Consider the following 26,178-nt stretch of genomic DNA (forward strand, 5'->3'; position numbering starts at 1 on the left):
CCTATGAATATTATATTCCATTTCTGACTCCTAAATCCCACACACTGGACTTTTAATGCCCCTCCTACAATTTCATGCCTAACTATTAGATGCATATTTTGAAAAAGGAAGCTGCATGAAGTAACACAGCACAGCAGGATATGCTAGTCAATAGTAAATATTTTATAAATGAGTCAGAAAAAGTTTTTTTTTTTTCAGCAAACCCACAATGGCCTGAAGTCAGCTGCTCAGTCTAACAGTTTCATAGCAGGCATTGGTCTTCTCACAGTTCACATGACACCAACTTCAGACTCAGCCTTAAAAACCCTTAAAAAAAAGTGTTTGTCTCAACAGGCGCACTTTAAGGAATGTACTGTAGATTAGCCTCAGTCAAAGCAGTATGTGTGATAAGTGTGTGAGGTGACTGCTGGACCCGGTTTAGATATAGCATTATATTTTCATTGTTTTTTGTGACATAGTGGGCCATCATTGTGTCCTTTATGTATCACTTTTATTCTAGCTGTTTATGTTTCCATTTAGCTAAAATCATATTTGTAGAAACTGAAAACTATTCAGAAGAATGATACAAACCTATAAACCATATCTAATAGTCTGTAATGATATTGTGGTTATAGCGATAGCATGAGAATATCTCCTGTTTCCTTCTATGTCGATGAGATCATAAAAATCTTATCATTAAAATAAGATATCAGAGACATAGAATCAGTAAAGGTTTTACAGTGACAAAGAAATATGTGATAAAGTATTGCAACCCATTATAAATTCAGAGTTAAAGACCACTGAAGGCAGACCAGATAATTTTATTAGCACATTTCATTACAAGTAAACTCAATGGGCTTTACATTCAAATTCATACAATGTAACATGTAGAGCAGAATGTAATAAATGCAATGACAAAATGCCCACAGACACAACTATTCAAAAGATTTTCATTGTTTTTCTGAATGGGGACAGTTATGACTGATCTCAGGTCAGCAGGCATTTTGTTCCAAAGAACAGGGGCAATAAGTTAACCCTGGTTCAAATATGGATGAGTGGATTGCAGTCAGCGAGCATGTTGGAAGTGTACAGAGGGGGGTCCAAACCATTTAGTGCACTAGGAACCAAGGAAGAGATTTAAGTGCTGCAGTAAAATGTTGGCATGAGGCGAATGCATAAGGACTCTGGCTGCTGCAATAAGAATGTTATGGGAAGATTAAACAGATTTTTCATCTATGAGGGCCCAATCACGGCTCTCTGCTCCCAAACAGTAAACACTGCGTCTGAAAATCCCCCAAACTTCCTGTGGACTTATTTATGTGTTCTGGCTTAGCACACACACACACACACACACACACACACACACACACACACACACACACACACACACACACACACACACCAGTGATAGGAGTAGTTGCCTCTAGCAATATAGGCAACAAGTTTGAGCAGATTTAATGTGGCCGGATGTCCGGGGTTGTTTATGTCATTGTTCACCGCCTGTTTGGCTCTAGGAGAGTTTAGTGACAGACCTAAGAGTCATGGTGAGCATGGGAGCCAGGATGAGTAAGAGCCACAGCTCCGGGAGTACGAGTCTGACCAACTTTCTCTCAAAATAGGGATATCCTTCCAATCTTTCAGAATGTTTAACCCAAGCTTTTTTTCCTAAAAATCCCAAGATCACAATATGAGACAGTATTAGGGATGGGACAATATACGATATTAGCATGTATTCCATTATCGTGATAGGGTACAATGATTACAATAAATATGTGTTTCTTAACGAAATGTAAGATAAAGTGATTCCTGTATGCTTTAGTGCTATTTTAACTATATGAAGTATATTTTCATGATTATCGTGATAATATCGCAATTATTTTGGCCATATTGTCGTAATATGAAATGTTCATGTCATCCCATCCCTAGACAGTATATCACATTTCTTCGGCTTCCTTAGGTTTTTTTGAAAGGGTTCATTCATGTTCAGCACTAATACACTCATATCAAGTTTTATAATTATATGGCAATGCATATGTGGCTTTTTTTGATTAGATTTGCACAATCTCTGCTTCATCCCAACTGACTGACAACAAAAGTGTCCAAAGAGATGGATGGAGAACAGTTTGGAAACTCCTCTCAAACAACATATAGTACCAGGAGACACTGATAGTCAGAGTGAAGAGTAGAAGAACTTATCAATGCAGCTGATAGCTACAGTATTCTCTCATGTACTTCAGGGTAACCTGTCCCCCTGATTGCGCCACTTGGCAAAGACATTTTTATTACCATACTGCCACCATTTGGCTGATAGTTGGTACTGCCGCAGTGGAGGTTGCTGGTTGTTGCAGATCATGTTCTCCTCATTTCATCTCAACAGTGTGGGACTGTTTGTGCCTTTATCTTGTCTGCTACTACTCACCTTAAGGCACAGTGCCCTAAATGTGACAGAGCTGGTGCTTTTGGCAGGTTTAAACTGATTCATGTAAACTTATAATATGTCTGTAGGCTAGATCCATTGCTCCCCAGTAAGACTTATTTCCAAACTTCATTTTATTTCTAAGGGCTTGCAGAAAGTACTTTTGAAAAGCAATGAAATCTTTGACAAATTCCAGTCTGGTGTTTGGTTGAGGCATAGTGCTGAAACTGCCCTGTTCAGGCTTTCCAATGATATTTAATGCATGCAGATGCTGGGGAATGTCCAGTCCTGTTGCTGCTAGATCTGAGGGTAGCTTTTCACACGGTTGACCAGTCTATTCTCCTTAGTTGGCTTCAGCAATGGGCAGGACTGCCCTTGACTGGTTGGCCTCCTATTTGTCAGACAGGAGTTTTTCTGTCTACTGACCAAGGCCTTCTGGCGGTCCTGAAAGCCAGGCTTAAAACCAAAGGTGACTGAGCCTTTGCAGCTGTGGCTCCCATCCTCTGGAACCGCCCTCCCAGAATTATAAAAAGTGAGTCTGTTGATAGTTTCTCTAATTATATATAGCTTTCTCATTTAAATGTATTATGTAATTTTTTTGTACTGACATACTCTCCTGTATGTATTTTATATAGCTTTAATTACATTTTTATTTATTGTGTAGCTCTCTTATTTTTTATTTCCTTTGCTAACTTTGTTGTTAATATTTCTAAACCATATCATATATAACCATAAAATCCTGAATGCAGGACTCTTTGATGACAAAGTTATTATATATATTATAAAGTTACAGGACATGTAATAATATTTTTTTTCTATGTGGTATTGCTACACGTACTTTTTTTTTATTATTAGAGAAATTACTGACTGGTGGTCATATTGCTACTTGTAAGGAAAACTAAACCAATTTCACACATACCATGTGTTTTTTTTTTTTTTTTTTGCTGTTTAATAAACTGGAAAATGATGCATTCATCAACTCATACAGGCACATATTGACATGAGCACACACATTTACAGCCCCACTTCAATGCCTCTCCAATGATTCCAAGCCTTACTATCGGCTATAAAAGGCTGACTCAGAAAGAGGAAGGTGTATAAAGTAAAGTAAAGTAGTATAAAAGACACGATATGCAAATCCACAGTGTTACTGTAATGTCCTCGCAGGTCACGTGACAGTAACTTTAGACTTGATTGGGGAAAAGAAACCTTGTCAGAAACAGAAAGTACGTTCAGGTGTTCAGTATGTGAGAGTGCAGTAGACTCGGGCTCCACTCGGACACGCTCGGAAATGGTGGGCGTGCTCGACTGTGGTGCGTCTCAACCGGCGGTACAATCGGATGATCCCGGGCGGGCGGAGCCAAGTAGGAGGAAATGGTACCGTTGGCTGTCTGCTCTCAAGAAAACCGGCGACGAGCATCCATACCCGGCAGTTTGACAGTACATCTTCACTGCTTTCAGCTCACCGTCACCGCAACAGCCGTCAAGCAAGATCCATCTGTTAAGCAAAACTTGAGTCGTTCACACAAACACAGCAACATTAAGCGACTTAGAAACCAAAGCAACACTTGTATGCTGCAATTTCTGCCAATATCCGTGAAGGGCTCGGAGATTAGCGGTACCTATAAACGGCTGCAGGATGGAGACGCAGATACATGTGCCCGTGGGGTCGCCGGTGATCAGAAAAATTCCCATTTTCGTGGACGAACACAGCGTGACGGAGGGGGCGATGAAGCTCATTAAAGAGCTGAGACCGGCGTGGGACGCGAGCCTTGTCAAGACGAAGGTAACGTTAGCCGCTAAGCTAGCTGTGCCGGGCGTGCTAGGCTAGGCTAAGATTGGCAGCTCTGCAGCATCACCGGGCACTAACTAGAGGAGGGCCGGGAGACGTTAACGTTATCTACCGGCGAGGTTCACTTCTTTGAACAGACGACACACCGGCGGCTACGTTATTCTCTGAATTGTTGATTAAACAAGCGGTTATGTTTGATATTCTGTAGCAGTTTTATCACAATGACATGATAACGTTAACTAAGCTAGCAAGACGTTCTCAGACCTGAACTCTAACTAAGCTAACAAAGTAACGTCAGGAGATAACGTTAAGTTACCGGCAATATTCCGGTTACAGAGAGCTTTACATGACCAACGTACGCAACATGTCAATATAGCACGAAAGCCAAGTCATGTTCGTGTGAGTGACGTGATGGAGAGTTTGGTTGAGACATATGGTGACTGATAATTGTTTGCTCATGGAAGCAGACACACCTTATGAAGACTGTGTTATAGTTGGTTTGAAGGGATATTCATTATGTCTGTCTGCTCTCCTGTCCGCTGACGGAGGTCACTGGATGTTAGTGGAAGTAGACACAGTAGCTATGAGCTGGGATCTGCCACTGTGTAGGTAAAAGCATAGCACTTAATATATTGTTATATGCTTGTTATAGTTTCCATTTGCAATGTACAGCACACAGCTAATACCTAGTAGGGGTGTCACCTGTGTCTGAAATGGGCCAGTACTGAGTACCTCTAATTTTTGTCCACACGAATACCCTTACTTCTGATTGAGTGACAGCTCTGGTGAGCATGGCTGTACCCGCCACTGAGCTCACCAATGTCTGGACCTCAGTATTTTTTAGGAGGGGTATACAGTTGCCTACAAATAACTACTTTGATGCTTTGATGCAAACCACCCTGGCAAGTTGAGGTTTTGGACCTCAGTATTTCTAAAACCCTGCTTACAGCATTGCTGGTGAGGTTCTAGCGTTACACTGAAAAACAGCATGTATTTGTTAAAAAGGATAAAAAAACGAGGGTTAGGGTTGTATTGAATCAGGATACTGGCAGCTTTTTTGGTCCAATTCAGGCACTGGGTATAACTGTACTATATTACATTAGTATGTATTACGTTGAGTATTTTGAAAGAAAATGACTAAAAACTTTTTCATTATTCACAGGTTTTAAACGTTCTTTCCCATTTACATTTTAGTACAAAATGCAAATAATGTATTTTGTATTATGTATATTTAAATTCATTACTACTAAAAAGTGCCTACAGGAGAATGTTCTCATAAGAATAAAGAGCACAAGTTAAATTATAGGCGTACTTTCTCTAAATGCCACTTGTCCTCAAAGTAATTCCTCAGTCAGGGTGTTAAGACAGGGTTTTAGAAAGTCTAAAATCCAATAATCTGAATTTTAGGCCTTAAAATGTCTTCATTATGACTTTACCAGGTCTTAAAAATGGTTGGATTAATGAAGTTAATGCTACTTAAATAAAGGTGCCTTTTTTAGTCTCTCTTTTAAATGTGTTCTTGGGAAACAATTGTAGTGATCATGCTGTAACAACTGCAAAATGAAACCAGGATGGAACCACCATCGAGTTTCCTTCACATCCTTTGTATTGTTTTGGCCAATGTGGACGTAAAATAGGTCTAAAACTGCATTCATAATTGTCTTACGAAGGTCTTCAATTTAACCTGTTGAAACCCTGCCAAAGTAATATACAGAGTTAGCATGAATCGGCATTAATTAGTACATATAAAGCAAACGGAAAGACATGAACAGAAGGCGAAGCATACTGTGCAAATACACAGATATGTGCTTTTTCTGCTAATAAAGATGGTGTGCCTGCTGAAGTTGTAAACCTTCCAACTTTATCTAAAATTGGGACCATTTCGAGTTTCTCAGTGACAGGAGTCGGTTAAGTTAATATATCACATTTGGGGTCATTTGGGGATGTCGTGTTGCCGGGGTTCAGAGCCACTGCAAAATGAGTCCTGCTGAATACAGCTCTGTGGGATGGAGCTCTGTCTTGGGGACAGATCACTGACAGTCTCAGCTCTCACGGCTCACATAGCAAAATACTGTGCCACAATATAAAGTTACACCCTTAGTTGGACACGGAAAAACTGCTAGTGGTCACATTTGAGAGGTTTAAGAGAATATGAGACTTAATAATGACTGAATTGACTTTTACAGCTGCTACAGACAATTGCATAAATTGTATTGAAAATATTTAAACAAACATAAGGTTGCAAATAAACAGTAGACACTTTTCTCTCAGAAATAAAATAATACATTTAAAACTTTTCAGTAAGAGCACTAAGCAAAATGCATACAACAGACTCCTTTTAAACAGTGCCTAAAAGGAATATAGATGATGATGACTGATCCAACTTTGTTTTTCCTGTTCTTTCCAAAGTACTTTTTATTGTTTCCAAGGTAGTATATTAACCCATGTCTTCTGCTACCAGTAACCTTCACCACTTCTGTTGAATATTTTACTCTGTTCATTTAATATTAAAGAACATAATCAGATTATATCCAGGGAGTGTAGCTACCTCAAATAAAATCAGAACAATCTTAAGGCCTTATTTGCCTATTTGAGTCATTTTCATTGGCACTTACAGGATGTAAATATATTTTGCACATTTCTGGGCAACAGAACACCATTTTTTGAGTGGTTTAATTCCATTTGTGGTTTGCTCGGATTATTGGTATATATTCTAATATTTCTCTAAAATAACCACATATCAGACTTTTTTAGGGATAAAATGAAAAAGTCCTAAACTTATTTCCATCATTGTCCCTGGTGTTTTCCACCAACCTGTATGAAAAATCAGTAACATAATTTCAGGAATCATAGTGTGATCATAGTCCCAATTTTGGCATAGAAAGTCATGATGAGAGTAGAGCTAGACAGACAGGAGCCTGGTTCCCTGGTCCTGCTGTGTCTGTGGCTGGTAAAATGGCGCTCCCCTTGTGGTTAATCAAAATGAAGCTGCTAATGAAGAAAGGAGAGCTGTGCTGTGTCTATGGTGCCCTCTAAAATTGATGGTTAACTGATGGTAATAGAAACTGCAGCCAGTATTGTTACCATGAGAATGTTTTACCACGGTATACCGGCACATCTCTAATTGTGATGTATGTATTGATATCAGGGAAAAGGCTAATTACTATCATTGATTTCAGCCATATTGCCCTGCCCTACGTTTGTGCTGATGTTTATGACCCAATATGGTAATCCCAAGTATTATGCAGTAGGGAAAAGTGATTTTCAGTATTTCTAACAGTATGAAGAAAGGTTTAATTCCTGATTGTCTATTGGTCACATAGAGAGAAAGATCTATTTTTAGAACATACAGCACTTGAGGGTGTGTAAAATAATAACGGATATTGCTGATTGCATAGCAATCAAGTTTTTTCTATCGTAATAAACACTTTGATTAATGATATAATTGTTTGATATCAATCACTGTCAGATTGGATCAAAGTGATCAATTCCTAACTCACATCTGTCGTCAAAAACGAACACTTAGCACAAGAAAAGATTACCGTTCAAAGGTCTGGAATCACCATCAGTTATCTTGATCTTCTTGATCTTCTTTCCTTCAATAATGGCTATTTGAACATAGATAAAAACAATATAATTCAGACACCAAAGGTATTTTTTACATTTAACATTTTGGCCTCAAAAGAAGAAAATTTAAAGGATTAAAACTTCAATTTAGTCAACATCCCCAGTGTTGCTTAATGGGACCATTTTACCCTAAATATCCTTAATTCTGGAATTAGTTTTTCAGTACAGAACCAGCTGGCTCTAAATATTTTGGGTTCCCATTTTTCTTCAGGCCCTCTGCAGTCTCCTCACTGGTTGGATTGGACAGGTTTAAACTGTGATTTGTCAGTTAATAGTACGTTCAGCTGATACTCTGACCCCAACCGTGCAAACTTAGACCAACATTGTATTTCTGTTTTGAAGTTTAGCTATAGCTTTGCTAAAGTAACATGTCCGCAATTCCAGCTTTTTATAGACATTACTGACACTGAAACAGGAACCTGTCCTATTTCAATCTACACAGATTTAGCTAATCTTCCAGTTTCTTTTACAGTGGCTGCTGATTTCTTATATTCTGCTTTAACTGTTGCTCAGAGGGATCTTTGTCTTTTTCTGCCCTTTCATTTGTCAGTCTGGTTGAACCATTGTGCAGCGTTGTGTTCCTCGATACATAATGACATTCAGTTTTAAAGAGGGCTTTCTATAACCTAAAAGCATGAAAGATCATTCAGAAACACAGTCTGTATGTACAGAATGAAGCTTTTGTGGCAGCCCATTCCAAACCTTTGAGCGAGCCTGTATGAAGAGTTATAAAAAGAACAATGGCACTGACTGCTATTTTCCACAATATTCTGTTTGTTCATGTTAAGGAAAACAATCATGTCAGCATGTGTGGGTGTACAGTCAATACACACTCACAATATGTATAATGAATTAAAAAAGAAAAAAGGGTTGATATATCCATCGTCGCATCCACCCCGGGTGTTACATTCTCCAACCACTATGGAACAGATGCAGCCTTTGTGCAGAATGCTTTCACCAAACCATCACCACACACACACACACACACACACACACACACACACACACACACACACACACACACACACACACACACAGGAGTGTGTTGTTAAGTGATCCTTCACCTTGTCAGGAAAGGAAAATGTATAATTGATTCCTCGTAAAAGGATCAAGTGACTGATGTGTCGTGGCCAGGTCAAAGTCTTTGAACGCAGCCAAGGCAGCTGTGTGTTTGCTGGCTAATCTCACTAGATCTGATTCCACGCCCATTCATACACCTGCAGCCGAGAGCGTGCAGTGTTAACCTCGATCTTTACAGGCCAGACCAGCAGAGCTTTTCTCAGTGACCGCCACCAAACCAGGCGGTTTGTCTAACAGAGCTCATATGGTACAGCAGCACGACTGCCAGGGTACTCATGACCCAGGTCACAGCGGAACGTGGACTGAGGAGAGTGTTAATGGCGTTATTTGGTCGAGTTGGGAGGATGTTCTGGAGCAGCAGGGCCATGAGAGCGGGAAACGTGAAGAGCAACGGGGCAGCGCTGTTGACAGAAACACCTGATTAGCCCCGCCACCTGGACAGGAAGACTTCTACTGTAAACACACACTGTCCATTTCCAAACATCCCACACACACGCTGAGTTCCTGCAAACAGCAGAGTGTGCCAACAGCAACAGAGCAACAGTCTCCTCTTACAACTTTCTCATGCTGAAGACACCGTGATTTGCCAAAGAAAGGAGGCCTTGCCATCAGACCACAGAACATAGACTCAGAAAAACCAACCCGTCAGGCAGTATATGGCTGAATGTTTACCTCTGTCTGGGTCTAAGCTTACCGCTGTCTGTCGATGTATTGATCACCGGTCTTAGCGGTGTATTGTTTGGCGGGTCGAAGGGATCAGTCATGTGGTAGCAAAGGCGCGTATGCTTGTGTATGTACGGTCATAACAGGGATGCCTGCACGCCCATCTTTGTGGCGAGCCACGTGCGGAATGCCAGATATGTGTGAGTGAGCGTCTGGGCCGGGGGAGATGCAGGCAGCGTGTATGTTGTTATTGTGTTCGCTGCAGTGGGATGGACTGGCTTCCACTGGAGTGATGTTGTCACTCAGATATGTAATGCCTAGCCTCAGACACAGAAGGCTTTCTGCTTACTCTTCACTTTAGAAGGGGTGCTTGACGTAACTTGTTGACCCACTGATGCAACACCGACACCACCCTTGCAGAGGAGGCGTCAGGCCTCATGCAAGAACTGGTACAAACTTTTTGAGCGGCAAGTACGATTTTAGAGAACTAGTCCCATTCATTCATTATGAGTTTAAATGCGTTGGTGAAATTAACAGACTCACTCAAGCGTCTACCTCACAGTCTTTCTAGGTTCACCGCACATCCTCTGTTACACCCGGCAGTGTAACCTCCTCTAAAATAGAATGCATTCTCTTGTCACGTCACTTTGACTACCTCCCATCTGAGTCATGGACCGCTTTGCTTTAGCAAGACGTTTCTTTTAGCATCAAATGTGTCAAATAAGATTTACATTGTGAATTACATTAAGAAAACATGAGATTCTGTCTTTTTTTGTCCCACATCCCAAGGACTTAAAAAACACGCTTGGCCTCTATCTCTGGGCCGCAGGCACATGTGACAGTGATTCAGTTAAAAATGTTTCTCTGTGGTACTTTGATCTCATGTAGGTCAGAGCTGCATGGTGTCTGCACTGTTGATCCCGACCTGAAGACAACTGATAAAATGACTGGAGTCGACAGGTTGGGGGTATTCCTCTGTATCTCTATGAGAGGTTATATGACTTCTTCTCTTCCTATTCCAGCTCTTCACTGATGGAACCACCAACAAGCTAGTGGGCTGCTACGTGGAGGACACCCCAGAAGACGTGGTCCTGGTCCGGGTATACGGGAACAAGACGGAACTGATTGTGGACAGAGACAATGAGCTTAAAAGCTTTCAGGTAGTGTAAAAGCAAAGGGATTGTGGTCTTCTGTCAATGTTCAGTAAATTCCCCTATCTAATTCTTATGTTTTGTATATTTTTGTGTCTCTCCTGTAGGTGCTACACGCTAATGGCTGTGCTCCTCGCCTCTACTGCACCTTTCAGAACGGTATCTGCTATGAGTTCATGCAGGGGGACGCTCTTGGGACACAGGATGTCAGGGATCCTTCACTACTCAGGTCGGGACATGGTAGAGTCATGGGACAGGGATCTTTACTGACTTAGCTCAGTGATAGCAGGATTATAACACTGTGCAATCATTGTGTTCAGAATCCTCTCAGGTTTCTCCATCCTACATATAGCAGAGTGTCTGTTGGATCTTAAATGGTATATATAAAGTTGTATTTTTCAGTCTCATGAAAAGGATTTATTCATCATGCTGTAACAACTAAACCTGAACAATACCAATGTGCCTTCATATTCCAGTATGGATGTAAAATAGGTCTTAAATTGCATTCATAATGGTCTTAAAAAGTCTTAAATGGAACCTGGACACAAACTACTTTACAATGCAGAAATGCCTCGATGCTGCACAGGAAAGAGGCAAATGAAGCACATGTGAGTCACATGCAAATGACTGATGGATGATTCATACTATAAAAACGAGGGAACAAAAACCAATTCTGAATCCTTAGTCTCTGTATTACTACAGCACTTACTGTAATGTACACAAACCAGTCAGTACTAATACTTACTCTGGTCACACACATTCTCCTTGGTGGCTGTTAAACACTATTGTCTACATCAGCTCAGATTGTCACGTGATGTACTCAGCTGTTTTCATTGGACTCTTTCCAGGAACTCCGCAAGAGATACTTGTCCTCATCTAACCTTGCAGATAAAAGCATCTTAATCTTGTAGCAGAGCTGTCTGTCATTGGACTGTCTTCATAACAGGATACTAATACAGAAATGTACTAATTTCATGTTGAGATGATGAGAACTTTATTTGTCTTTTTGTGTTTCTATGTCTCCTCTCAGACTGATAGCCAGGGAGATGGCTCGTATCCATGCCATCCATGCACACAATGGCTGTATCCCCAAACCCAACCTCTGGATCAAGATGCGAAAATACTTCTCCCTCGTGGCCACAGAGTTTACCGACCAAGCATCCAACATCAGGTGAGAGCCAGGTTCTCAGTGGTTCTCACATGCTCCTGCTCGTGGCTCAGTACACACACAGTGATAATGATGCAAATAGTTCCCCAAGCGCAGCCTGATTTGCCTGTAACATTAGTTATGTGGACAGAGTCGGTTTTCCCTGAGCCTGATATCATCTGGGAGCACTCAGTAAAGTAGTTTTATCAAACGGTTAGTTACCCTGTTTAATTTCCTAGTTACCAGAGGTGTCTAACACATGATGTACATACAGAAAAGGTGTCTAGCTTACTGTGGAGTCTTATTTCAGAGGTTGGTTTTACTCAAAGGTCTGGCTTCCTCTTGCCAGAACAGACCAGAACTTTACCGGACTTTACAACCACCTGTACTCTTTACTGATAGCACATTTTAGCCACACTAGCATTGGCTCTAGAGAGTCAGTGTGTCCACATCTGAAATATCTGAACAACTATTGGATGGATTAGCATGACATCTTGTAAAGACATTCCTGGTCCCCAGATTCTGACACACCATACAGTTTTAGTGACAAGTGTGCGCAATGTTGTCTGACAAAGTCGACATAAATCCAGGTTACTGACACCTGCTGTGCTGTATGATTGCATGTTAAAATGAACAATCACAGAAAATTAGAGATGACAAAGTTGTTTGGTCAACTAAGCTGCCATACATTTGACTGTGAGTAGGCGGTGGATACAGTCAGGAACTCTGCAGAGTGACAGCCCAATAAACCATGTTCAGTCCCCCCCCTCTGTGGTTAACTGTACTGTGATTTAATTCACTATATAGTTCTTAAGTACATATTTTTCTTTGATAAACAGCAGTCACAACATCACAAATCTACATAAATCCAGGTTCTGTTGTGTATTCAGCTATACCAACATTTTAAATGTTTCACCTGACAAGCATAGGTTGGTATTGTCATTATGAGCATGTTAGCATTCTGATGTTAGCATTTGGCCCAAAGCTCAGCTCACAGAGCTGCTAGCATGGCTGTAGACTCACAGTCTTGTTATTTAGACGTTAAGGTGTTCAGAAGTAGTATGGATTTTAGTTGGAAAAAGACTGAACCTGCACTGTTTACGTAGGCGTATTTAAATAGGCTGGTCTCTTATGGAAGGAAGGAACCTTTTGGCAATCAGGGCAATAAGAGCTGATGTGATTTGTAAATCAGACTGCTTCTGAGATAAAGACACTACAACCTGAGAGTTTATAAATCTTAGAACTTATCCAATCAACCTTTGACTCATGGGCTGACACACATAAGGCGGGTGCATTTGGCATTAATAAATCCATTTTATAGAATTTCATTTGCCTCTCTGGGACAGAGGAAGGGTGTTAAAGTTAGAAGAAGTTAGAGTTCAGGCTGAAGATGATGGTTCGTTTTGCATCTTGGTAGAGTGTTTCATAACCTGGCCAGCTGCCCAGTCCCAGCTGATACCTTTGTTCTGATGGCTATTAGATTAAATCCAGCATGTGGCTTATATAACTGTAACAATAATAGCCGACTGGATTATGGAGTCTGAGGCATGCAGTGGGCCAGCAGATGTTTGCTTAGCTCAGTGTATCAGGTCACTTTATGCTCTTCCTTGGTTACACAGACAGCTAGAGTGTGCTGGGTACTGGACAGCACACACTTGTTGCTCTATGGTCTGAAGCAGGCTGTACAGAAGTCCAGATGTTTAAAGGGTTTCAAAGAATTAGCAGACAGAGATATGAATCCTCTTTGCTATACACCAGGCAGAGATTGAACAGTTGAGTCAGGCTGCAGGTGAAGGAGATGGAGCAATCAGGGGAGAGATCTAGGTATCTCCAAGGAGAGGGCGTGTATGTGCGTGTGGTGTAAACAATCTCTCTCTCTCTCTCTCATCTCCTGCTATCAGGCTGACCGGATTACGTCCCATAAGCCCATTACAGTTAGCACAGGGGTCTCTGCTCAGTCTGGTTGGCTGAGACGTTAACTCAGTGACTTAACCCTTTCCCCATTAGCCAAAAATACCACTTTCATGAATGTTCAGTAGGCCTGTGGCAGGGATTTACATTTTTAAAATAAGTACAGGTGCAGGACATGTCATTTTTAAAGCATAGCATGCACATACAGTGAATGACTTAGACTTAGATTTAGACTTAGACTTCTCTTTATTGATCCTTTTGGGATGACTCCCGCAAGGAAATTGGATTTCCAGCAGCTTACACAACACTTTTACACTAGAAAGTAAAAGAGGTATAAGAAATACAGTATAAGATAAACAGTAAACTCTTAGCTAAATATAGAAAGTGAACAATAAACAGTAAACAATAAACTCTTAGCTAAATATAGAAAGTAGAGTTAAGTAAAATAAAATTCACGGAAAATAAAGTCAAATAAGATAAATGTAGAGAACTGTATAGAGGATAAATATAGATAAATATATAGGACTGTATATGGCATTGTGTTATTATACAGTGGATAAATGACATCAGCAGAAATTAGCAGTTAAATTAAATTATTGCACTTAAGTGGTGGATTAAGTTATTGCACAAAAAAGAAGAAGAATAGTGTCCAGGTATGTATTAGTAGATTATTATTGCACAGTGCTACCACTCCTTCCCTTTTGTCCTCTTTACCCTATTTCCTCCTCCCCCCGAGTGAGGAGTTGTAGAGTATGATGGCATGAGGGACAAAGGAGTTCTTGAGTCTGTTGGTGCTACACTTGGGAAGGAGCAGCCTTTCACTGAACAGGCTCCTCTGGTTGCTGATGACGGTGTGTAGGGGGTGGCTGGCATTGTCAATAATGTCCAGCAGTTTGTCCAGTGTCCTCTTCTCTGCCACAGTCACCAGTGAGTCCAGCTTCATGCCGACCACAGAGCCGGCCCGTCTGATCAGTTTATCCGGTCTGGAGCTGTCTTTCTTGGATATGCTGCCCCCCCAGCACACCACAGTGTAGAAGAAGACGCTGGTAACCACAGACTGGTAAAACAGCAGTTTGTTGCAGATGTTGAAAGACCACAATCTCCTAAGAAAGTACAACCAGCTTTGTGTCTTCCCGTACAGGTGGAATGGGTCAGATCTCAAAGCTCATTTCAAAATGAGACACAGTAGTGTAGCTATAGTGACTCTGGAACACCCTGCTGCACCTCCAGTGTCCACTGAGAGCTTGTTTCTCTGTAGCTGTGCTCCCAGGAGCCAGCAGGCCAGAGCCCCACTGAGCCTGTGTGCTGTCTGTACATGTTGGTCTCAGTTGTTAACATAAGTTCCCACTTTGTGATGATCCCAAAACCATGAAAAACTTTTGTTTTGGTCTAAAACAATTACTAAAACAATTTCTTTCACTGTCCTTGACCATGCTTGTAGGGTCAGTGTTGGGGTTGCAGACACACAACATAGTTGTCTGAACAGCCAAAGAGATAAAACTGGAGTCTCTGTGTGAAAAAGCCTAACTCTCTCTCTCTGCTTGTCTCTGTGCTTCCTGTCCAGAATCCAGCAGGAGGTTCCCAGCAAGGCGGTGCTGGAGCAGGAGATGGTATGGATGAAGGAGCATCTCTCCACGTTGGGCTCCCCTGTGGTGCTCTGCCATAATGACCTTCTCTGCAAGAACATCATCCACAACAGTAAAGAGGGTAAATAGTACCTTTTACCTAAAGTCTGCATTGCCAGTCTCATCATCACTGTTTTTACTATGACGGAATACTAAACTGACAGCAAATATATTCACATTTTAGAAGCACCAATTAAGTTTTGTTGTTATTGCTTAAAAAGTTAAATTATTACAATTCAAAAGATTGCCAATTAATTATCTGTCGATCGACTGAATCGTTTCAGCTCTACTTTAGACCCTGTTTACACCTGAACAAATGTATCTAAATATATTTATCTGAGAAAGGAAGAACACACATTCAAGCAGGTGTAAATAAAAACAGTAGGTTTGGTGCTGGATCAACTCAACCACTTCGGCAGGTGGTCTGGCTCTCTTGTAACGAGATCTCAGCCAGGTGGTAATGACATCTGCAAACATGTTTAAAGGTCACCTGACTCCACCTTTTCCTGCTGCTGTCATAAAAAACAAGCCCATCAGCAATGGAAACATAAGTGGAGCCCATACAGCAGCACTGCATTAAGAGAGAAGTCTGACTATTTTTGTTACTTTTCAACAAGCACGCCCATTTTTCGTTACCTTAGAATGAGACGTTTTTATCTACACACTGGTCCTTTAAGAAGCTGAAATCGGAGAATTTGGACATATTTTCTTACAAAATCAAAGTAGTACTATTCAACTATTTGTTTCAGCTCAACACAGGATGTCACTGCCCTCACTGGATCCTGGGGTAGTTGGCGGTCCAGTTTTTGCTGCAACAGGTTGCATAAGCTGTAGACTCTGGATGAGATAGAACTGCTATTTTTGTACACTATTATATGAAGTACACTATTTTACATTCTCTTACTGTCCCCTCATTGTCTCTCAGGTCATGTTCGCTTCATAGACTACGAATACTCCAGCTACAACTACCAGGCCTTCGACATCGGCAACCACTTCAATGAATTTGCAGGTTTGTTGAACCACAGTGTGATCTGAATTGATTTAGAACTTATGCCATATCTATACAGTGCGGATTCTTATACAGCAATGTGTCCCGTGTGTGATCAGGAATGGCAGAGCTGGACTATGGGCTGTACCCCAGTCGGGAGATGCAGATGGACTGGCTCCAAGTGTACCTGCAGGCATACAAGCTCTTCACCAAGAAAACAGAGGAGGTCAGCCCGCGAGAGCTGGAGACACTCTACGTACAGGTCAACAAGTTTGCTCTGGTGAGGAGGAATATGTTGGCAAACACACACTATCTCGTACACACTCACACCCACAGTGTCTCACATTACTTTAATCTGATATCTGATTTGTCTCTCTTAAGGCTTCTCATTTCTTTTGGGGCTTCTGGGCACTCATCCAGGCCAAATACTCCTCCATCGACTTTGACTTCCTTGGGTAAGTTGCTGTGAGCGTATGTGCGTGCGCGTGTGTGTGATTCAGATCTGTGAGTGGCGACCCCCCGTTTAGGATATTACATAAGTGATAGGTGGGACTGTGGGTCTCCGGAGAATCTGTCAGCGTGGGTTAAACAGAGCGCAGTGAAAGGCTGAAACCAAAAGCCAACATGTCTCTCATTTCTTTTTGTGAGCATCCATACCACTTAACACTTCCTGCTCACACACAGACACCAGCTTTGCCTCCCATAGTTGTCCACAGACAGGAGTAGACCTAAAGAGTTTTATGGATGGTAACCCAATCACTCCTGTTTCAGTCACAGAAAGGCAGTTCTAGAGTGAATAGCTCCCCTGCTTTGCATGTTGTCAGTGTCTGATAATTAGACTGCTGCTGCAAAGAAAGGTGATATATTAAAATTTAACTGGAACTGAAATTGTCACAATTTTATTTAGAATCTGTCCTCAATTCAAAAACTAAATTTATTATTTATTTCAGACTGGACGTGCTGTGATGATAGCTCAGTTCACAACGACAAAACACACAGATCACTTTGGTCTTGTCAATGGAACCATTTGGCTGCTTTTTTTAAAGTAAACTTTCCATTCAGAATATTATTGGCATCCATTTCGGCGTCTCGCGCTCGCCATCCACTCAAAACGTAACGTCTACTACACTTAAACAAGTGTGTGCAGCGTGCCTGTTGTTTTGTTTCCGGTCTAGCTTGATCCGGTGTGGTGTTGTAGTTTTTCTAACGTTACTAGTTGTTGCAACAGCAGGTGAAAAAAACGTGTGCTAGGCCAAAAAGAACGTTAATCTCACAATAAAAACATTGACGCCGTTAAAATGGGTTTGCGTTTAGCGGACAGCACTAAAAGATAAAAGATATGAAGGTTATCTGAAAGTTTTGTACAGTGCAGCAGTGTCTGTTGGTCAGTCTGCTCATTTGCTAGTGCTGGATTTTGGTGCGCCCCTTCCCTAACGTTAGTTTATTCTCTGGGTGATAGCATACATTCACAAAATCACCTTTGTCTTACAAAGCTAACTATTGTTATTAAATCCAAAATGCACCCAAACTCTTACCTTTTCTGATAAACTACAAGCTATTCTAGTATGTGTGCTTTACATGGTTTGGGTGTGGCATTGTGCTCCTGTGGTTGTACAAAAATAGTTTTGTATATTTTATAAATAATACAATGAAAAAATAGCTGCACTATAATTACAATTTATAATCCTTTAAAAAAATGTGTGGAGATTTCAAACAGGAGTTTCTCCTTCTGTGCCATCACCACCTCTCTGCTCTTCTGTCTTGCAGGTACGCTGTGCTACGTTTCAACCAGTACTTCAAGACCAAACCCACAGTGATGGCCCTGCAGATCCCTGAATGAGAGGAGACAGGAAGACAGAATGCGGAGAGAAGACAGGAGGAAGGGTGGGACCGGTTTAATGCCGGGTCTTCCTGTAGGGTGGGAACTCTTCTCTGTGAGCCAGCTGTTGATGGACCACTGCTTGGTCTACTACCTGGCTTCCTTTTCTGCAACAAGCGCAATTACTCCTTCATTCCTCCATCTTAGCTTCATGTCTGTCACAACTGTAGCTCAAGAATTATCAAACTTCCAGTTCTGTGTGTACGGGTGTGAATGTATGCTTGTGTATGTCCTTAATTTATCTTGAAACCCGACGTCTTGCTTTCCCTCGTAGGGCAGCTGAACAAGGCGTAGTGAGCACAGCCGCCACACAGAGTTTAAGGTAGAGATCATTGACTTAAAACCTGCTTTATTTTTCTGTCACAATGGCGCCAAAATGTTCCACAACGCTGGTAATGAAGGTCAAAAGAGGGCCTAAGAAGGGTTTGATGCTGACATTGACATATAGTTTGTTCTCTGTGTGCTATATCTATGGCTCAATGCCATGGCCTCATTATAGTTAGAAAGGTACTATAGAGGCAGTTCACCTGGGATTCCTCAGATTTTGCGTGTGGTGTGTACGGTGAGACCAATCCTCCTCCTCTCTGCAGATATTTTAACGCTTTATGTTCTATTATGTGCGGTCCTTCCTCTTTTCTCTCCATCTTTGGTACTAAGTGCTCGTCGCTGCGGATATTCCTGCACTGCACTTCCCAGAGATCACCTGTGCATCCAACACAGTGGGCGGTACCCCGTCGTCTCTTCCCTCAGATTTTTTCCGGCCGTTGCAGTTTGAGCTTCTGTCAGTTCCTCTGCTAGTTATTCTAAGCAAACCGCTGCTGCTGCTAGAAATGAACAGACCTTTCTGTGTGCTAGTGGACTTTTCTCCCTGGAAGGACCTACCAGACACTGAGTGTGTGGGACAGCAAATGGAAAAGCTTTTCACAGACTTGTCTGTAGGTTGAATCACTCTTGTGTTATAGCAATCGGTGATAGAGAGTAGCTAAATGTGCATTAATTTATTTATGTGAAGACATTGTGGATTATTTAACATCTCAGGTGAAACAAATCTTGAGCTTTGGTTGCTTTGTGTTGAATAGAGACATGAAGGAGGAGGGGAGGTAGATGTTGGTTAAAAAGAGGGGACCTGTGTAAATGTCACTCTGTGTGCATTCTGTCCTCCAACCGTTTTTCCACCTTCTTGACTTTTATGGTTACAGCGAGTCGCTCTGTTAAACTTTCCATTTAAACTTTCCAGAGCTCTTGGAAAATCACAACCTCAGTGACCCCCACCGCCAACCCCTCCTCCCTCTCTTTTATGCCCTCCTGCTGTCTGCTCTCCGCACGTTACCATCTTTGATCTCCTCCCACCCCGGTTTTGTTTCATATCTCCCTTTATCTGTTTAGACTGTGGCAGTAGCACCTGTTCCACAGACCATCTTACCATCAGAGGCTGCTCTCAGCCCCACACTGTAATCCTTTCCCAGTTACATCCCAGATTTGGAGCCAAATTTTGTTACATAATCAGACATTGCATAAGTTATATCCGGGGTCAAATCAAGTCTAGCTTAAAAAAAGAGGCATGAATGGGGCTGTGCTGCTGTCATGAGATCACCCATTACTTAGATGGAAAAAGATGGCATCTGACCCAAAACATTCTAGAAGGAAACTAGAGTTCTTGAAGGGAAATTTCACACACCAAAGCCTGTTTAAAGGTGTTGATGAGTACTTCTGCAAATGTGGAAAAAGTTATATAAAAAAATCAAAACAGTGTCCTCAAGTGATGTCACTTGAGTCAGTGTCAGTCGGGGTCTACAGGTTTGAAAATGAAAACAAATCTGGACATGTGGTGTCAGAAAGAAGTGAGCTTATGGGTAATGTAGGTCTGGTTCTGCTGCATCGATTTGTGTTTAAAATGGTTTGCCATGAGTCCGACAATGTTATAGGAGTGCAATGCTATAGCTGTGGAGTGCCCTTTAAACAAAGCATTATCAGGACTCTTAGGTTAATACACTAGAGTTTCAGTACTGTACATATTCTGTCTGTCTTTGTACTCCAGCTATTTACTATAACACTTCTGTAAGAGGGGAGGACTTGTGAAAGCTTTTGATTTTAAAGAAACGGTCAAAATTGAAGCAGCAGAGACTGAGAGAGCCTGAACACTGGATCCTACATTTCCCACAATGCAACTCTTTCAACTTTCATTCTTTCTTTCTTTCTTTCTTTCTTTCCAGTTGGCAATGCAAAGTTTCTCTTGTAAATTTGTCTCCAATCCCACACTGAAATGACTGAAGTGACGTCAGTTGAGTCTAGGGCTGCGACTAATGATTATTTTCATCAAGGAGTGATCTGCAGGTTAGAGCTCTGAAATCTTACAACAAATGCTAATCAAAACATCCCTGAGCCCTAAATAACCTCTTTTTTTCCTGACCAACAATCCAAAACCCCAGAATATTCATTACAGTGATTTATGACAAAGAAAAGCAAATGCCCCCATTGAACAAGCTGAAAGCAGAAAACTTGAAAAGTGACTTCAACTATTAAGCAATTATAAAACCAGTTGCTGAGTAGTACTTACACAACCATCTGCATGTATCAAATCAGTGGAGTACCCTTAAAGCACAGTTGGTCTTAATGGCCATTCATTTCTCCTTTTTCTCATTCTGGCCACTCACAGTTTAAGAGCCTCTATAATCAACTTAGATTGAATTAGACATTGGCTTTAATTCATTTGGCCTTAACTAAGTTATACATACACTCCAAGAAGGTCTTAAAGAGTCTTGTATTTGGCTTTTTGAAACCTGCAGATACTTTGACCCCTGACCTCTGGTTATAATGAACTGAAGCACAGTCCTTTACTTTCATGAGTGAATCTGAGCAAAAGATGATACCTTGTGAAGCTGTTCATTAATGCTGGGCTCCAGAAAAGGGATGTCCTCTCTCTTACACACATACTCTTTAGGATATCTAACCTCTCACAGGCCCAGCAGGGGGAGACACTGAGCTCTGACCTTTGTCCTCCAGTGCAGGTCTCATGTAACTGTCAGGCTTAATAATTTACAAAGTGAGCAGCAGCCCCTCAGAGCAGCAGAACAGGCAGATACCAGCTGATGTTAATGGTTACCAGTCTGGACAGTCCACCTAAGGAATGACACAAGTGCTTTCGGAGGAATCACATGTATATTTGAAATGTGTGAGTGGTTCTTATCCTTAGTGATGATCAGAGCCTTCTGAATGTGAATTATAACTCAGGGGCTGTGTGAAGCTAAAGTGGGTTTAAGAGTTGCTTAGTGAAAGATGTACTCGTATGATGGCACATATTTGGGAGCGAAAAGCTACAGACGAAATAGTTGAAAAAGCTATCACCCATGTCAGTAGTGCATTTTTAATTTGAGAATAATCGAGAGGCCCTTATTTTAGGGAACTACAAGTGGAGTAATCTGCTTAGTAGATTTGCAGACAAAGACCAAATTAGTGAGCTTGCTGCTTGAACGCACAATCCTAATACCCTGGTAGGAATTCAGCCTGGATAAAAAGGGCATTTGCACTCCATGAGCTCTGAATGAATTTCTCCATTCACTTAATAGAGGACACTGACCCACAGTGGACCTCATCTAGTGACACAGTTTGGGATTTTGGAAGATAAAAGTTAGGGGGCAGCTTTATTTTGTTTCCTCGGAAATTCTAACTAACATTAGCAGGCAGTGATGTTAAAGGCTAGAGCTAAATGTAGGGTTGTCCTAAAAACTTTGCACTCATTCAGAAGTGTGCTAATATTTTAGCAGCCGTCTGGTCCACTGGTCACCTTACCCACCGTGTGGAATGGCATCAAAACGTTACGCACCAAAATCATGTTGTTGCTGACATAGTTCAGTCCAGTGTGTATTTTATAGGTTATATATATGAAATTCACTTTCCACTGGATGTCTCACTAGAGCACCAGCATCTCAGACCAAAACAGTGGGACAGAAATACACTAAAATTCACCAAGACCTACGTCTTTCCAACAATCACTAGCGCTGGTTTAGTCAGAGTAAACCCTTGATTCGCAGAGAATAGCTGCAAAATGTTATGCTATGTAACGTTGGCTAATCCTTGGGGACAAATGCACCGTCAAAGTGCGTCCACTAAAAGTTGTTGTTTCTGCCACTGACAGGCTCAGATTGTTGTTTTAAGTGTCTGACAACATCATGGAAATAGATAGACCTTTTGTTAACTATCGCTTGCCACCACACTCTGTAGACAGAAATGATCATTTTACCTCGTATATCATCGTCTGACATTCAAAGTAGACAGAAACAAAATAAAACTCACCACAATAGTATGTGTTAGTCTTCCCACTGTCCCAACTGTCACCAGCTCTGGTTTGGTTGAAATAAATCCTTAATTCACCGATGTAGATGAGTGAAACAGCAGTTTCTGTCGCTCCACTCAGCTCGGACACTTGTGACCATATGACATATTGACAGGTCTTTAAAAAACAACTTAATACAGTGCTGAAAAGCAGTGTTTTTCACCCCTTTATTTAGCCCTAGCAATGTGAAAAGTTAAACCACTAGAGGTCAGTAAAGACACGATTTTCAGTAGTCATTGTTACGTTGATCTTTAAACACACAAACTAGCACTGGAGAACAAGTGACTGATTTGACAGAACCAGAGCTTTCAACTGCATCACACCGTCTTCATCAGCAGGTTGAGTTTGCTCAGTTGTCATGGAGATGGATCTGTTCTCGAAAAAAAGCCAGAAAACTGGTTAGTATCACTTAAGTTATGAAGTATTTCCAATGACATTAAATGTGTGTGTTTTTTCTAAATCTACAAATACAAAAGCTCCGTCTGTGGATATACGTAAAGAATCTATAGTGGAAAGACAAAGTGATGGGGCCTTTAACTATCCATAGGAAAATGATCATCAATGAGACCTATGACAGCTCTTCCTACTACGCGTCTTAATTGTAACTTGTTTTGTTTATGAAAAAGGTAGCTAATGTTAGCTAAAGGTTTTGTCTGACATTGTTGCTTTCAGAAGTTGTGGATCCACAGACCGTAGAGTGAAAACAATGAAGTGTAACTGCTGAAAGTATCAGTATCATACTTTTAATCATTCAACTGAACATTACCAGACACACCTTGATGACTTTGTTGACAATTTGCTCATTACATTACACACTGGGTAAGGTGAAAATAAGCCAAACAAGAAGTTATTGTGGACAGTGAAGCTGAAAAACCTTTAAAGACCAATACATCCATTGTTTTTCTGCTGACCACGGGCCATCTGCATTTCCTGTTCCATGCTGGCTGTCAGAGATTTCACTCTCTTTATGTTAGGTCAGTTTTAAACAGGGTTTATTTATTGAGTGAATCTAATGTTGCATTTCACACCTTTTCTTTCATCGTTTTCTAATCATACCAAAATGGTTAGCATCAGAGGGTTTGCATTGCAGTTCATTTGAGATTAACTATTTTTATGTGTGAATGTACTAACTTAATTTTGAGAAACACTGTACAGATAACTGATTTTTTTCCCCCCTTTGTATGCTGATATTTCCTTTTTGTAAATGCTCTGAGCGCTGTGTAAAGGGACCCAGCATTTGGCTTGCGGATGTGACTTTGTAAATGTACTCATCCGCTGCTAAAGGAGATGCTGCGTCGAATGCGTGCGGAGATGGAGGATGTAAATACTGTAAGAAATACTGTGAAAAAGCTTACTGTACAGTGATCCTTCACACCTCTGTAGGAGTGGCAAGAAGAATTATTTAACAGTCGTCAGTAAATATTTCCATTAAAATGTATAAAATACTAAAATTGGCTGTGTGCTTTCGATTTGTCCGCTCTCCAAAGTTGTGGGAATCCATGAAACTACCAATGTGTGACTTTTCTTTTGACACTCCAGCTTCCTCCTGTTTGTTTCTGTGTGCCAGCTGACCCGGTGCCTTGGCCCAAACAGGAGGAAGGAAGGAAGAAACTTGTGCTGTGGGACATCCTGCCAAAACACACACACACACACACACACACACACACGCTGAAATAGACTGTGGTGATGACTGTCAACATCCTATGTGTGGAGGTCTCCGACTTCATCTGTCTTTTTCTACTCGCACTCTCACCGTATTTTATTTAAACATATAAAAGGAGTTTTTAACAGGTTCTGACACAGTCTCAGCTTCATACTGGTGCCTCCTATTGGACCTACAGAAACAAACAAAACCACCAGCGTTAATCTTGATGCCTGCCAACGGTCAGATTCCCCTTGAAATCAATAAAACACTCCCACTTTTGTCCACAGGGGCCCCCAGAGTCAACACAAAGTGAACATTGTTATTGTTGCTGTATGAATAAACTCCATCAAGACTGAGTTAGGTGCAACCAATACTTTTCAATAGAAAGAAATTAGTCGGATGTAGCCTAAAGCATCCAATTCCCAGCACTCACGTAGAGTAACACTTTTATTAGGTTAGAACGGTACAAATGTGTTAAAGTGTGTTTTTGTCTGTGCTCCTCTAGCTGATGTGAAGTGAGTGGGACTCAAGCTTGAGCAAGATTGAATCCGATAACGGTAGACCTTTTTCACACAAAAAGTAGGGTAAACACAGGCATTACCATTGATACTAAATAAGGTTCTACCTTGAAGTTGCAGTAGGTAACTAAATAGTGATGCTTTTGGTTGGCAGCATGAAGATAGTTGAGTCTCATTCCCAGGGGCCCACAGCGTTAGACGACCTGGGAATGAGACTCAACATTTAGCTATCTTTCTTGCCTCTGATTGGTTGTTTTCTTTCAGGTGAGTCGCATTCTTGCAAATGTCATGAGGAGCCAGAGGAACGTGTTTTATATCACAAATGATCTGTCTGATGTTGGATATAGTGAAAGTGAAAGCAAATATGACAAATAGTTCTTTTATAAAGTCAGCTACTGTGGATTTTAGTAATTGAACGTATGTTAATGTTAAAGTATTTGCAATATAAGAAGTAGGTCAGGAGGTGCAGGAGGTCCCAGAGTTAAACTAAACTAACTCTCTTTACAGTTTGATACTCTGGCATAGTAAATCCACAGGGAATAAATTCATGCATTCATCTCAAACAGGTTGGACTACTGTAACGCTCTACTTGCAGAATGATCCAAACAATCAGTAGTCTAATGGCTCCAAGTCCTCACATATTACTCCAGTACGTTACGTCAGTAACCTAATCCAAGTATCACAATATTAACAACTTGATTACTTTTGGATTTCCTCAACAAGTGTGCTTTTTGTGCCTTTATTTTGAAAGGACAGGTGAAGATAGACAGGAAAGGGGGGAGAGATTGAAGGGGGTGACATGCTGCAAAGGGCCACAGGTTGGGATCAAACCTGGGCCGCTGCGGTAAGGACTCATGGGGTGGACGCTCTATCCCCATTTTTACTAAATACAACTGTAATCTGATTACGTCTTCTTTTCTGACTGTAATGGATTACAGTTACATTTAGTAACAATGGGGATTAAGAGCAGGATTACAATTTTAAAATACATCAGTTTTTCTTACGCACTGAGCAGGGCTGCAGGGTAGCTCACCTTTTTTTTTTTTTTTGCATTCTGATTACATAACAGAGTTGCATGTAATCCGTTACTCCCAAAGCCTGCCTGTAAGGCTCGTAATGGTTTCGGCTCCTCGGTACATTTCTGACTTTCTCACTGAGGTCTTCTAGTGTGTGTGTGTGTGTGTGTGTGTGTGTGTATACTGTGATAGGGCAGGGGTTTGTTGCTGATCGTGTGTATGTTTTGGGGTTTTTATTGCTGCGTGGTATGTTTAATATACGGTGGGTCAGTTTCTGCACTTAACTCCAGCTTATATTCTTACGTTCCTTAGGTTCTCGTGTTTACGCCTATATTGTCAATCAAAATGAAGAAAGCACATCTTTCCATTTTTTTCAGTTGAAACTTTCTTTAAACTCCTTCCCCTTGT

General features: G+C 41.2%; 1 protein-coding gene across 1 annotated transcript; it reads left to right on the forward strand.

Annotated features, from left to right (window-relative positions):
• The first annotated feature begins 3,764 nt into the window (after positions 1-3,764).
• etnk2 (ethanolamine kinase 2) lies at positions 3,765-24,042 on the forward strand. The gene is made up of 9 exons (XM_051414713.1): positions 3,765-4,181; positions 10,580-10,717; positions 10,816-10,937; positions 11,739-11,879; positions 15,331-15,473; positions 16,317-16,400; positions 16,499-16,659; positions 16,761-16,834; positions 18,147-24,042. The coding sequence occupies exons 1-9, from the start codon at positions 4,035-4,037 to the stop codon at positions 18,217-18,219; spliced, it is 1,083 nt and encodes a 360-aa protein (XP_051270673.1). The 5' UTR covers positions 3,765-4,034; the 3' UTR covers positions 18,220-24,042.
• Positions 24,043-26,178: the final 2,136 nt, after the last annotated feature.

Source organism: Dicentrarchus labrax, unplaced genomic scaffold, assembly GCF_905237075.1.
Source record: "Dicentrarchus labrax unplaced genomic scaffold, dlabrax2021, whole genome shotgun sequence".
Classification (NCBI taxonomy): domain Eukaryota; kingdom Metazoa; phylum Chordata; class Actinopteri; family Moronidae; genus Dicentrarchus; species Dicentrarchus labrax.

What these genes read in the sequence shown, in the direction of transcription:
- etnk2 (XM_051414713.1), top strand. Translation starts at nt 4,035, where the DNA reads ATGGAGACGCAGATACATGTGCCCGTGGGGTCGCCGGTGATCAGAAAA. An exon ending in ATGAGCTTAAAAGCTTTCAG is followed by an intron (nt 10,718 to 10,815) that starts GTAGTGTAAAAG and finishes TCTCTCCTGTAG; the next exon opens with GTGCTACACGCTAATGGCTG. An exon ending in ATCGACTTTGACTTCCTTGG is followed by an intron (nt 16,835 to 18,146) that starts GTAAGTTGCTGT and finishes TCTGTCTTGCAG; the next exon opens with GTACGCTGTGCTACGTTTCA.